Source organism: Poecilia reticulata, chromosome 3, assembly GCF_904066995.2.
Source record: "Poecilia reticulata chromosome 3, P_reticulata-male-v2, whole genome shotgun sequence".
NCBI classification, from domain to species: Eukaryota; Metazoa; Chordata; class Actinopteri; order Cyprinodontiformes; family Poeciliidae; genus Poecilia; species Poecilia reticulata.
The window spans coordinates 21789290-21802069 of NC_088832.1; the positions used below are offsets into that span (position 1 = coordinate 21789290).

Below are 12780 nucleotides of genomic sequence, written 5' to 3' on the forward strand. Positions count from 1 at the left end.
TGTTACTGCCGTCATTATCACATGCTTTTGGAGAGACGCTGACCTCGACCCCGGCACTGATCTACCTGATTCACTGCATTCCTCGTGAATGAGAAGGTTTCTGACCGAACGCTGTGGTAGATTTCAGCTCTCCACCAACACAGCAAATGTGCGCCACGATTCTATCCCCTCCTGTGAAACGTTAGCTCCGATCTGAATGCATGAACACACTCGAACTTACATGCACACACGCCACCAGATGCCCCCTCAGCTGTACTGCTGGCTGTTTGCCTTTGAGGGGTGTCGGCGTGGGTAATCTCAGGTGACGTACACCTGGTAATGCACAATCCAAGACATCTGTAGGACAGCAGGCATGCTAGCTTCACAAACAAACTCCGCAACCAAAGCATCTTGAAGCTTTTCTTTTTCAGTGCATTGTTTTATGTCCTGCGCAAATCACCAGGAGTACGGACAAAGCTTATTCGACAAGTTTAAACCTTTGTTAAACCTTTGCAGTGCAGCAAATCAAAGGGAATTGTGTTTTATATATCTGGGTTTAGTTAAACCCATGTATATCCTGCATCAACATCTGCCTCCTGTTGAGATTCTCCGGGTTAAAAAGCTGTTCTCCAACCTCTGGGAGCTGGAAAGGTCAGTGCACATGCAGCTCACACTGGCCCCTCTGACCCCAAGGGGACTGTTAACAAGGTCAAGGCCCGAGGGACAAAACTTCACTGAGTTACAAGGAGGCCTGTGTGCGAAAACAAATCTACACCACCAGGAGGCGCTGTCAGGGCTGTTTGACTGCTAAGTGAAGCATGTTCTTAGTTGTATTCCCAGACAGCTTTTACCCTCCCCTCGGGCTGTAGAGCTCTTGTGCAGAGCTGCTGCTTTGCCGTCTGAGAGGCCTTGGGGTTCTTGGAAGGGAGGGGGGGTATTCCCTGTGGTCCGGCATGGAGCCTGAGGGGCTCCTGTGTGTAGGGGGCTTTGGGAATGCGGAGGTCTTGGGGGGCCTGGAGCTCAGATGGGGCCTTGAGGGGAAACTTTCTCACTGAGGGAGCAAAGATGGAGCAGATACAGAAAGACAGCGAGAGGAAAACACCTTGAGAGGAGGCTGTCAGACATGCAGGCAGCAGCCGGGACGATCCCACGAGGGCACGCAGGCAAAGGAACACAAACACGTGCATATGTACACTCCAAACTAAAAGAAATATGTGGGCCAGCAAATTAAGAAAAAAAACATCCCGCTACCTCCTCAAACATTGCGGCTTTCATCCCCACCCCCTCCACCCTTCCTGTTGCCTCCTCTTTGCCACAGGAAGATATTAAATCCTAACAGGATTAGATGTGTCTCTATCATGTGAGATAAAAGATCACAAACCAACCCAAGCTCCCGAGAGAGCAGTGGGATGGGAACGGCTTCATCTCCTCACTTTCCACCTCTGCCCCAAAGGTATTCAGATGCTGGAACATGGGGCGAGAGAACCCGAGAAACGGGGAGACGTACAATGATAAATGGAGCGAGACAGTCGTTTTGTCCAAAGATACGTGGTCTCTCTGGGACAGGTCTGTCTCCACCTTCTGTGTTGCCGACTCCAAAGTGTCGGGAAAGAGGCCTGTCTTTTAATTAAAACTTGAAAAGTTTCTCTGAGAGTAAATCAAAAGAAATATGCATTAGCCTGTCAGAAGTGGATGACTGAAACAGCCTTGTAAAAGCTGTTTGAAACTGATTTTGAGTCACTCTGACCTCATCTGGAAGGGCCCTCCATTTCTCAAGAGGCAGTTACAATTAGTTCCCAACTCACTAGGTTTATGATTCCTAAATTGAAACCTACCGCTCTTTAAAGCCTTCTCTCTAATTGTGTAGTCATTAATGGACGACTCCTTATCTACACCGTGTTGATGGTGCATAAAAATTCATGATGATAGATGAGCACAAAGTGTAGTTCTTGAAAGGAAAGAGATTTCTATCCTGTGCCGCGCAACCGCCACTAGGAGGAGTAAAGTCCTGTGCTGTGCTGCCAAAGGATGAGGGGGGGAAATCACTTTCCCAGGGATAACGTAAAAGATTGATGCCCTCCTTCAAGCTTCATTGTGCAGGAGTAGAAACATGCAAGACGCTGAATTAGCCTACATACACGACATGCACATGCAACCACACACCTTGCATAAACGCAGGGGGAGGCCTGTGCATCATCAGGGACCGCTTTTACCCAAATGCACCATTTTTATTGCTGCAGGGCAAGTTGATTTTTCACATATATTTACTGATTGGTCTACCAAAGAATAGTTTCATGTGATTATAATATCCCATTGAATTTCAAATAAGTTCAATATATATATATTTTTCAATAAATCGTCTGCAAACATAAAAATGTTTGCAGATGATTGCTTCCAAAAGTCCAAAGTGTTTTTGGACTCTGGAAGTAAGCCGGAGCACCCGGAGAGAACCTATGCATGTGCAGGGAGAACATGCAAACTCGTTGATGCAGAAACACCCCAGGCAAAGAGTCCAATCCAGAACCGTCCCGTTGTAAGGCAACAGCTCAACCAACCACAGAGCAGCATTGCTAATACAAATAACTTTGGGAAATCGTAACTTACCTAAAAGGGAAAAGGCTCACTCTGATACAATGTCTGGCAGTGAGAAATAACGGTAAAGTATCTTTTTGTGCAATTACGTAAATATCTGATTTCGGTTTCATATATACTCGGAGTCTGGACCTCTGCTTGAGAAAATGATGTGAGGATCCCTGTCCTGCAGGACAAAAGCTGCTTTTTTAAGAACTCATTCCCCTGAGGCCAAAACCGCAGAGTCCTCCAATTTAGGTGCAGGGTAAACATTATCTTTTCTCTTTCTACATGCCCTTATGTTCAAGCCTGACGACTATAAGAATCATAATAATATTCTAAATGTTATATGACAGAAGGAAAACAGTCTTAGTGCAGCATTATTTGACCTTTTTACTGGGGTTTCTGCAGGAAATCTAATTTGTCCTCCAAGGAAAAGCAAATCCACAGCCTCTGCCTTCAGCTGTTACGTTAAGACGCAATATCATTGTCAAAACACCAAAATAATGAACGAAATACCTTTTCAACTCTGCACACTATTATATAATGGGCAATGTTATAAAAGCTTCAGTGTAAGGTGTCGACAATAATAATAATAATAATAATAATAACAATAATAATAATTCATTTTATTTTGAAGCATCTTTCATAACTCTCAAGGTCACTTTGGAAAGAAAGCAAAAACAACAGCAAGAAAATCAAAAGTTAACGGTGAATCACAAGGAGTAGGCAGTCTAGTCTTAAACAGGTGGGTTTTATTGGTCCCAAAGATCATTGAAAATAACAACATGGGAAGAAAATCCACAAGGGACACAAACATTAATATTAAAATGAATAACATGAGCGAGTGGAGAACGATTCAAACAACAAACAGGGTTACCATGATGACTGTATGAGACTGAAAGGCGGTAAGGGGAACCGACAGCAGATTGGATGGATTGTTTAGTTTGCTATGCAGGCTGTTTAATTGTCGTGGCAGTTTGGAGTTCACTGCTGTTAATTTGTGATAAGGAAATGGAGGTAGAAAATGAGAAGATGACGGTTGGTGGACAAGCCTAAGCGAAAATGATTCTTTGAGGTTTCTGAATGGTGCACTTTGTGACCGTCTCCTCTGAGTGTCTCCAGCCTGATCCTCACCCAGAGGGCTCATTATTATCAGAGAAAAAGGCCTGATCTACGCAGACACTCATATGAGACCCGTCTGAAGGCATTACTATGCGCACACTCTGCCTGCCCCCCCCGCCGACCCAGTGTGCATGATTAGTACCCTGGCGTAAACAGGAGGGGCAGACTGTTAAACATGGCCGCGAGGCAGCCATAGCCTGTGCGCCCTCCCGCCACATCTTCAAGTGAACACACACATTTGGTTCATTTACATCTCTGCACACCACTAATACTCATCCACCTTCAATCACACATCGGTTCTGACTCGCAGATTCAACACGACACATGACAAACCTCATATGCCGTCTGGAGGAAGTGCATTGAGGAACTTTGGAGTTTCAGGCCTCCCAATTATTCAAATGCATGAAACTGGAACAACCCAACATGCTTAGGTCAACCAACAAAGGAGCAACGGATATATAATCTACATGAGACTGAAACGCTGATACTGTGAAACACCTTGAATCTCCCCAAACCTGCAAGAAAAATATTTCCCTTTGAAGCTATCCCATTACTCCGAGCTGTCTAGCCTTGCCAAGTAAACACTAAAAACAGTCAAATGCAACATTACAGAGAAGCTTTTTGGGGAATTTTGGCCTCTGTTCTAAGACTAAAGTAATGGCTTAGGTTATACACAACAACACGGCCAACACATACATCCATTGCTCCGTCCCTTGTTCCTAATGAGCTTTATCGCATTGGTCCCGCTTGACTTGTCTTGCTAACTGGCACACATATATCCGTATGTTCCACATGAGCAAGCAGAGGGGACGAGCTGGGTGGCAGTGCCGTTTTCTCAGTTACATCCGAGAGTTTTACTGCAACAGCCAGCAGCAACAGCAAGTCATCTCAACTTCGTCTCCACAGTGCATGTGGACCGCAATTAGTCTAGATACGTTAACAGTATACGCTTGTTTCTTATATCCATTGAATTGGAAGACAACTTTGGGGATTTAATGTTTGAAAGACCCAGATTGGCTGTCTTAAACTGTAAGGAAATATTACAATGCAACCTGGGAAAAACAAATTAAATAAAGTCTTGTAGCTTTGTACGCTGTTCATGTTTTGGGGACTGATTACAGGAGCTTAGAAGAAGTACTTGAGAGATCCTTAAAAGATAAAGCGAGAGCTTGAATAGGTCCATTATGCTTTGTTGGCTGTGGTCTGGTCATTGAATAGGAGTTCTCACTTGTACCAAAATCCTAAACTCATAGGAAAACTAATCCATTTACCTCAGATATCAATACGATGTTTGTAAGGATTTAAAACTGCCCCAGTTAAAAGTAGGAAAACAAGCAGTTTGTCCTCAAACTGAAAACATTAACCCTCATGTCAACAGTCATTTTATTAGCAACTGATGCAGATAATACACTGAGGATGGCTACGGGATGGCACTGAATTTCAATAAATTTGCGATGTGAAAGGGCAAAGCGACCTGTGACTTTTGGGGGTTTGGTTGCGTTTCTGATCTAACAAACCATGTTACAGGACATGGTTGAATTGTGTGATCGAGCAATAGAAACCTGGGGTTCCCCAAAAAAGAACCTAATCTTCGTCGTCATTGTGAAGAACCCAAAACAATCCCTTGAACCACAAACAAATCCAATTTTGAGGAAACAAGGAATGAGCAAAATTGTCTGTTTAAATAGAGAGGCGCCCCATTTCACTTATTTGCAACCCAGACACCAAGAAACTTTATGGAATCATCTTTGTAATGTAGTAAACAAGGCTAAAAGACAAGGCTATGACACAAATAAAGTGGAAAAAAAATACATATTTATTACTTTTTTATGCATCTGGACAAGATTTGAAGACTTGTACCATTTTTTTTATACCTCAGTGTTTTCAGTTTCTCATAAAATGTCACTTTTAGCAATGTTTTGATCAGAATAATCACCACTCTTAATCTCTGTTCTTACAATTAGCTTTTTTACAGTACGTTTCATAAACTCCCTGAAAGCAAAAGGAATTTTAGGAAAACCAAACCATCCGGATTATTATGCGGGAAAACTTTTTTTTCCAATTTTATTTACAACTCGTTGAAAAAAAAAGTCGTAAATTTTAATTGCGGAAAAGTAAAGTGTAAACTTAAATCTAAAACGATATAAAAGTAAAAACTAACATTTTTACATACACTAATAAATACAGTAAAAACTAAATATGGAGGAAGAAAAAAGAATGTTCACAGGCTACATTAAAACCAAATGCGTGCAAAGTTCATGCCGTGTTTCATCAAAAGAAAATCATCAAAGCACTTCAGCTAAACAAAAACCCGTTACTAAATAGTACAACTGTAATTAGACTGCACACAAACATTTTCAGTAAAAAATCCTATTTTTCCCCAACTTTCAGTATCAAAGTCATCTGATAAATATCTAAAAAAAAACAAAACAAAGAAAACATAATAAATGCTCTAAGTTGAGGTTTCACATTATCATTTCTATCACAAACTGTTCATACGACTGATGTCTAAAAACATTTTTAGAAATCTGAGAGGCAGCACAGCCTGCTGCCGCACGGCTGGAAGGCACTGATCAAGACAAAGAGCAAGAACCCTCTGGTTTTGTTCCTGAATGTCAGGAACAAAACTATCTACAGGAGGACTAAAACACCGATCACAAAACCTCAGTAGGTCCATCTTCTATCCATCTCCTACTTGAGAGCCATCTCTGTGAGGCCCATCCTGATTTCTGTTTTTCAGGACACAGACACACGTCAGAGCTCATCGTGGTTCCTGGTGAGGTCTTCGCCGTAATTTGTGGCTTGACTTCCAACAAACATGTTCCAGTTGTCAATAATCTCTTGCTTGGTCAGTTTCTGGTCCTGATGACAAAGAGAATATGAATAAGCTGGGTGCATTTTAAAGCTCACTGCGGCAGCTGAAGCGGCGTACCTTGTCCTGGTCGGACTCGTACACGAGATGTCTGGCCTCGGCCTGGGCGTGGTCGTAGTCCTGTGGCATGATCCATTGCCGGATTTCATCCTGATCCATCTTTCCGTCTTTGTTGAGGTCTCGGAAGTCGGAGAACTGCTCTCGCTCAGTCCTGACCCAGTCGGGTTCAGGACCCCCGTCCTCGTGAGCAAACATGTCGGCTTCAGACAGAGAAACACTTAAGTTGTTGTTCGGAGATGTGTTTTTTCCTCTTAAGTCACTTTTTTAAACTAAAAAACAACAACACAACAACGCTCAAGCTATGAGCCTAAATAAATAGAGAAGCACAAGCTTTTATTTTGAAATTTGTAGCAAAAGAAGTTATAACCCTGAGGATGAGTTCAGGGTTCAGAAACAAAACTGTTTGCAAAAATGAAAGACAAAAATAACAACCAAACCTCAAACCTCGTTCCAAACTTTAATCCCGCTTCAAAGAAATTGAAAACTTCAGACATGAATAAGAATTAAAAAGACAAAATAGCCCAGCCAATGCGAGACTCCTCCCCCTGCCTTTATGTCCGTCGTATTTTAACAGTTTCCTTTCAGCTCACAGAGTACGCTGCCCAGCTGGCAGATGCCTTCAGTGCCGATTTCTCCAAACCTTTTTTTTTTTAAAACCTAATTTGATTTAATACGATTTTATTTCTCCAAACTCACCAATGTACTCGTCTTCATCCACATGTCCGTCGCCGTTGTTGTCGATGTCCTCCAGCGTTTCCTGCATTCAGAACGAGTTAACAGCGTCATTAAAAGGAGACATGAGGGTCAAGTGTAGTGGGACTTCCACTGAGAGTAGTTAAAAGGGAGACATGTTGCCCCCTGGCCGTGCAAGTGAATAAGTGTGCGAGGGTCGACTTATAGCCGAGCTGGCAGACTGACACGCCGATTACAGCGCTGCTGATGAGAACTGAAGCCTCTTAATTAAAAGACAAATAACATTTTTCCAGCAACAATTAGTAAAACTTAACATTTAGAAAACTTATTCTGAATAGTTCCCCCAATTTCATCCCAGAATTATTGGATAAAAGTTAAAAGATTTTAACCTTGATCGAGTTTCTGTAATAAACACTTAAATTATTGATATAGCTGAAGATTTCTGGACCTCCGATAATAAACAAGATGTTTTGCACCTTTTATAAGCAGGATAACCCACAACACCTAAAAGCTTACAGTTGGACCACAGCTTTACACGTTGGTACAAGAAATGTTCTATAAAAGTTATAAAAATGGATTTCATCTCGATAAAAAAAAAAATATATTTTTTTTTTGCATTCATTTACCTGTCTCTTCATTAGTCTGTCCCTAATTTGCAGGTTTCCTAATCACAGCTTGAATTTAGATGGAGATTACAATTTTAATGTTTTGAATCATTTTGCTAAATGTGACATATTTAAAAAGAGCAATGACATCATCTTGTGGGACAGAGAAAATTCACATCATCATCCTCAACAATAAAACCACAAGAACGTGAAGTGGAGATTTCATTACAGCGAAAATAAAATCGTCTGCTTTGGATCATTTCAAACAAACAGATCAAGTCCGGTCCTTTTCCTGAATAATTACATGGTTCTGGTACGCAGTTTAAAGCTGTTCCATGTCTAACTGAGACAACAGGGAGCCGCAGCGCCACCACCTGTTTGCCCCAGGGATCATCTTTGTCCGACTGGCCCGTCGTAGTCAACTCAAGCAAACGAGTTGTTATATTTCTATCATTTACTGGCTTTGCTCCAGACTTGAATCCTTGCTAAAGAAGAATCTTGAACATTTGTTCAGTGAGTGTTCAGCTGCCACTCCTCTCTACAAATCTGGCCTCTGAGAGCAGAATTACAGGCAACAATGAAATCTCAGCAGGTAGAAATGTGAAGCCAGACCTTTTAACAGAGAGTTCTGTTATGTGAACGTGAATCTGTGTGTGTGTGTGTGTGCGTGTGTGTGTGTGTGTATCGTTGGCTTTCACTGGGAACAGTTTATGTTCTTGCCTGAACCCGCACAACAACCTCCATTAGTTTTCTGTCCCGTTACCCTACAGCCATGTTCTTCCTCAGCCACAAAGTGCCTCCTTCTTACGTTTCTCCCTGTAACAACGCGAGCCATCAAAGCCTCCTTTCTGCACTTCTGTGTGAAAGACCTGAATAACTTGTTGGGGCCGGGAAAAAACCCCAAAAAACCCACAATACATCTGTGCATCAGTTTTAGGGACTCCAATCTTTGACAATAGTGTTTACTACAGCAAAGAGCCGTTAAAGCGCCGCTGCCTGAGCCGTTCCTTGGTTAACATTCAGCGACATCAGAAAAATGAGGGATTAATTATTAACTCTGTCAAATGGGTGGTACAAGTTTTATGAACACGACAGCATAGTGCATCGCTGCTAACATTTGCCACGCCAGTGTTCCACAAACCCAGATTTATATTTAAAGATCGGGGCCTAAATGGGACTGTCTGCTCGTTCCCATCGGGTCTGTTCCAAAAAGGATCTACAGACGCAATGATTTCCAGAACTTGTTCAAATTTCATTAGGGAGTCATACAAAAGGTGGCAAAAAAAAACTATTTTTACCATACAGATTAAACCCAGCTACATTCCCAAAATTAAACTGGGGTTTCTAACTAAAATAACACGTCATGAGATTAACTTCTTTATCCAGCTATAACAGTTCACCGTCTTTGAAATCCAGATAAGAAAACTGATGGCGTGGTCTTACACGAGTTAATCATATGTAATTACTGTGTGTTTTTAGGGGAGGGAGGAGCGCTTACCAGAACCACAATACTCTTCATGTGCTCAAACTCCTCAGGATGGAGGAAGGATGTGAACTCTTCCCGGTCTGCTGCCAGGTCGCCGTTCAGGTCTGCTGCTTTAAATCTCCTCTCATCTCGAGGGAGCATCTTCTTAAAGCTGAACTTGTCTGTGGCATCCTCAAACTCCTCAGGGTTAGCTGAAAGCATGCATTTAAGGTGGGTTATTATCTGGCATTGAAATAGCTCTTTAACATAGTGGTACCAAGAAAAAAAAAAAATAGCTAAAGATCAGAACTGGCCAGTCTTCTCTTGATTGTCTTTGGTCAGTAATCAGCAGGTTAAAGACAGATTTCTTTTTTTTTTTTTTTAATTACTACTTATAAAGGATACCAAGATTAAAAACTCCCATCATTCTCGGTCTATAAACAAATAGCGTGTACTTCTATGCACCTTGATTTAGGTAAAAAAAAAAAAAAAAGATAAGTGTTTGGGGTCATTTGCTTTGACGCTTAATTCAGGGTTTTTTTTTTGTTAGTTTCCAAATCTAAAATCTCAATCGAGGAACTTCCATCATATGTTTTTTCTTCTCCATGCGTTATAGTCCTCAGACAAACAAAAAAGGGAACCAATCAAAACTGGTATCAGCAAGGAAAAGCCTAATCGGGACATCTTTAAATACTAGCACGTCTACTTCCAGAGGAGCCGTACCCAGATAGTATCCGTAGGTGGCCTGCTTGTACTCATCCCAGGAGATCTTGTCGTCTTTGTTCAGATCATAATCCGCCCACACCTTTGCTACGTTCTCGTACACGTAGCGCTTCTGGACACGCTTTATCCAGGCGTTCAGCTCGTCTGTCGTGATGTACCCATCTGCGTCCCCATCGATACGGTCCACGATTTTGCTGAGGGAGGAAAAAATAAATAAATAGGTGATATTATTGACACAGGTTCTTTTTTTTTTATGAAGACATTTCAACTCTGATGAATGACATTGTAAAAAATACATGCACTTGCTTCTAAGAGGTTCAGTGAGGCAACAATTAGAAAGGCGGAAAGGGCATTTCGTTTTAACAGCTCCAATTGGTCATCAACAGGCCAAATACTTGGGATGAAAAAACAATTCATTTATTTGGATCAAAACTTAAAAGGTCACCTGTTTTTTGTTCTATAAAAGAAAAAAATAAATCCGCCAGCATGCTGTTTTAATTGGTGTGTTTGTGTGTTACAGGCCTTCAAGAGCAGAATCTGCATTTCAGACCTCAAGGGCAACAAGTCGGCATCAGCTGGGGAAAAAGCCTAATTGGTGCATCTCAAAGTATTTTAGTAGAAGGGACACACCTTCAGTGAGAATACTCCAGTGGGTGGAGCGGGGTGAACCCAATTTTAGAAAGAAAAAAAACATGCACTGTGGGTTGTAGTATATTCTTAGACATATACGTTGCCACGTTGAGACGTCCCAACAGGGGTCCTCCCACTTTCAGCTCCACACCTCATACGTATGTGGCACATAATGCCAACTTGTCACCAAAGTGAAGCTGAAAACACCTTCCTTCCACAGCACATCCACTCCAACAACTGTCTGCAACAATCCACTTATGACTTGTGAGATCATCTTAAAGAACATGTGTTCCTGTTCATTTTTTATGTCACCAGTCTGTACTGGTGCAGACTCCAGCAGGAGACTGAGTGGATGATCATAAGAGAAAAATCAGAACTTATTACTGTCAGGGGGATCCTTTCTCACCTCAGTCTGTCTCTGCTCTCCTCCGGCGTGAGCTGGTCAAACGTCTTGGCGTCGTCCTTGCCCAGGAAGGCCTCATGGTCGTACTGGTAGCTCTTGTTGTCTTCGTGGGCTTGTCTGCTGCTCAGCTCTGGATCACGGAGAACCCTCTCTTTCCTCAGCATGGGCTTCGCGCTCACTAGGAAGGCGCCCAAGAGCACAGCGCACACCAAGCTAAAGCTAAAGCTAAATCCAGCCATCAGTCTCTGGGGCTGATGCTGATTTTAATCAGCCGCCCCCCGCCCCCCTCCCTCCACCTTACGCACCACAAACAGGCCTGGAAAAGCTACAATCACTTGGCAAAGCGTCAGCAGCAATGCAGCTACTTCCACTTCCCACTGCAAACGGAGCTCTTTCTTCTTCTTCTTCTTTCGTTGGAAGCCGAGTCTGTAAAAACACCAGCGCCAGCAGCCAGCTCCTCTAAAAACACTTCCAGTTCCTCACTTGTACAGTTTTGAAAGCAGTCCCGTCCTCTTTTCTGGTGGTAAGGATGCAACCAAGCCGGGAGTTCCTGCCGCTTTACGTACGACCAATCACAGCATCCGTTTTACAGTGGCCCCCGCTTCGTCCAATCACACGATCCCTACAATGCACAGATGGGATTTTCGTAACATTACAGGAGTTAAGGCGCCACGTTGCAAGCCGACAAGTGATATGGAGAAAAGGAACGGCCAGCTCAAAGTAGTGTATTACTATGAAGTGACATAAATAGCAGGAAGCTAAGAAAAAAATCTGTAATCTGTGGCACGTATTTGTATTTAGATTCTTTTCATAGATACTTTGTAGAATCACATTTTGCTTCCAGGGTGGCCTATGTCAACACCAGCGACACACACCCAGAGACTAACGTTTTCTCCAGATTCTGTACGGCAAAAATACCTCGTGCTCAGTCAGATTCAATAAATAGTGTGATGTTGTTGACAGATTTGAGATGCATTTAGCTTCATCCATCCTCCCACCAACAATGACCAGCTTCTCTGCTCCTGCTGAAGAACATGATGATGATGATGATGCCACCACCATGTGTCTTCATTTTCCACCTCTCAGTGGTTTTCATGCAAGTCAAAAAAGTTACATTTTAGTCTTATCTAACCAGAACAGAACACTATTTTCCATGTTTGCTGTGTCTCTAGCTTGTATTTTCTTGTGATACTTCCATGAAGGTATGGAGCTTATGATGGATAGTTGTCCTGTCTACAGATTCCCTGGCCTGAGATGTGGCTCGGCAGAGCTCCTGCAGAGTTACCGTTAATTGACAACATTTGCTTTAAAATACCTGAAAAACACAGAGTTTTTTTTTTTATCTTTAATGATAAGAATAACTGTAGATTTTAATAAGTTATGGTCTTTCCTCATTTCATCAGAATAATGTTTGTGTTCATGTATTTATTTCTATTGGAAACTGATTTATTTATTTGTTCCTGTGTTTTTGAATTTAAGCCTTTTTTAGTAATACTCTTAACCTTAGGGTTTTAAAATTTCTGTGTTAATGAAGCCGGAAGCATTTTCTTTTTCTCCTGTTTTTCCTAAAAGAATTTAAGCAAAATCTTGACAGTGACAGTTTTTCTCAGGAAAGGAACTGCCTAGTCTTTTGACTGATTAACTGATTTGCAGC

The 12780-nt window shown here is 42.1% G+C and overlaps 1 protein-coding gene across 1 annotated transcript; it reads right to left on the reverse strand.

Moving 5' to 3' along the window:
* Positions 1-5468: 5468 nt before the first annotated feature.
* Positions 5469-11700, reverse strand: rcn1 (reticulocalbin 1, EF-hand calcium binding domain). Its single transcript, XM_008405871.3, has 6 exons — positions 11130-11700; positions 10094-10287; positions 9404-9582; positions 7304-7364; positions 6608-6807; positions 5469-6537 (listed from the first exon to the last, which is right to left on the reverse strand). Exons 1-6 carry the CDS (start codon positions 11363-11365, stop codon positions 6430-6432), a joined length of 978 nt encoding a protein of 325 aa, XP_008404093.1. The 5' UTR covers positions 11366-11700; the 3' UTR covers positions 5469-6429.
* Positions 11701-12780: the final 1080 nt, after the last annotated feature.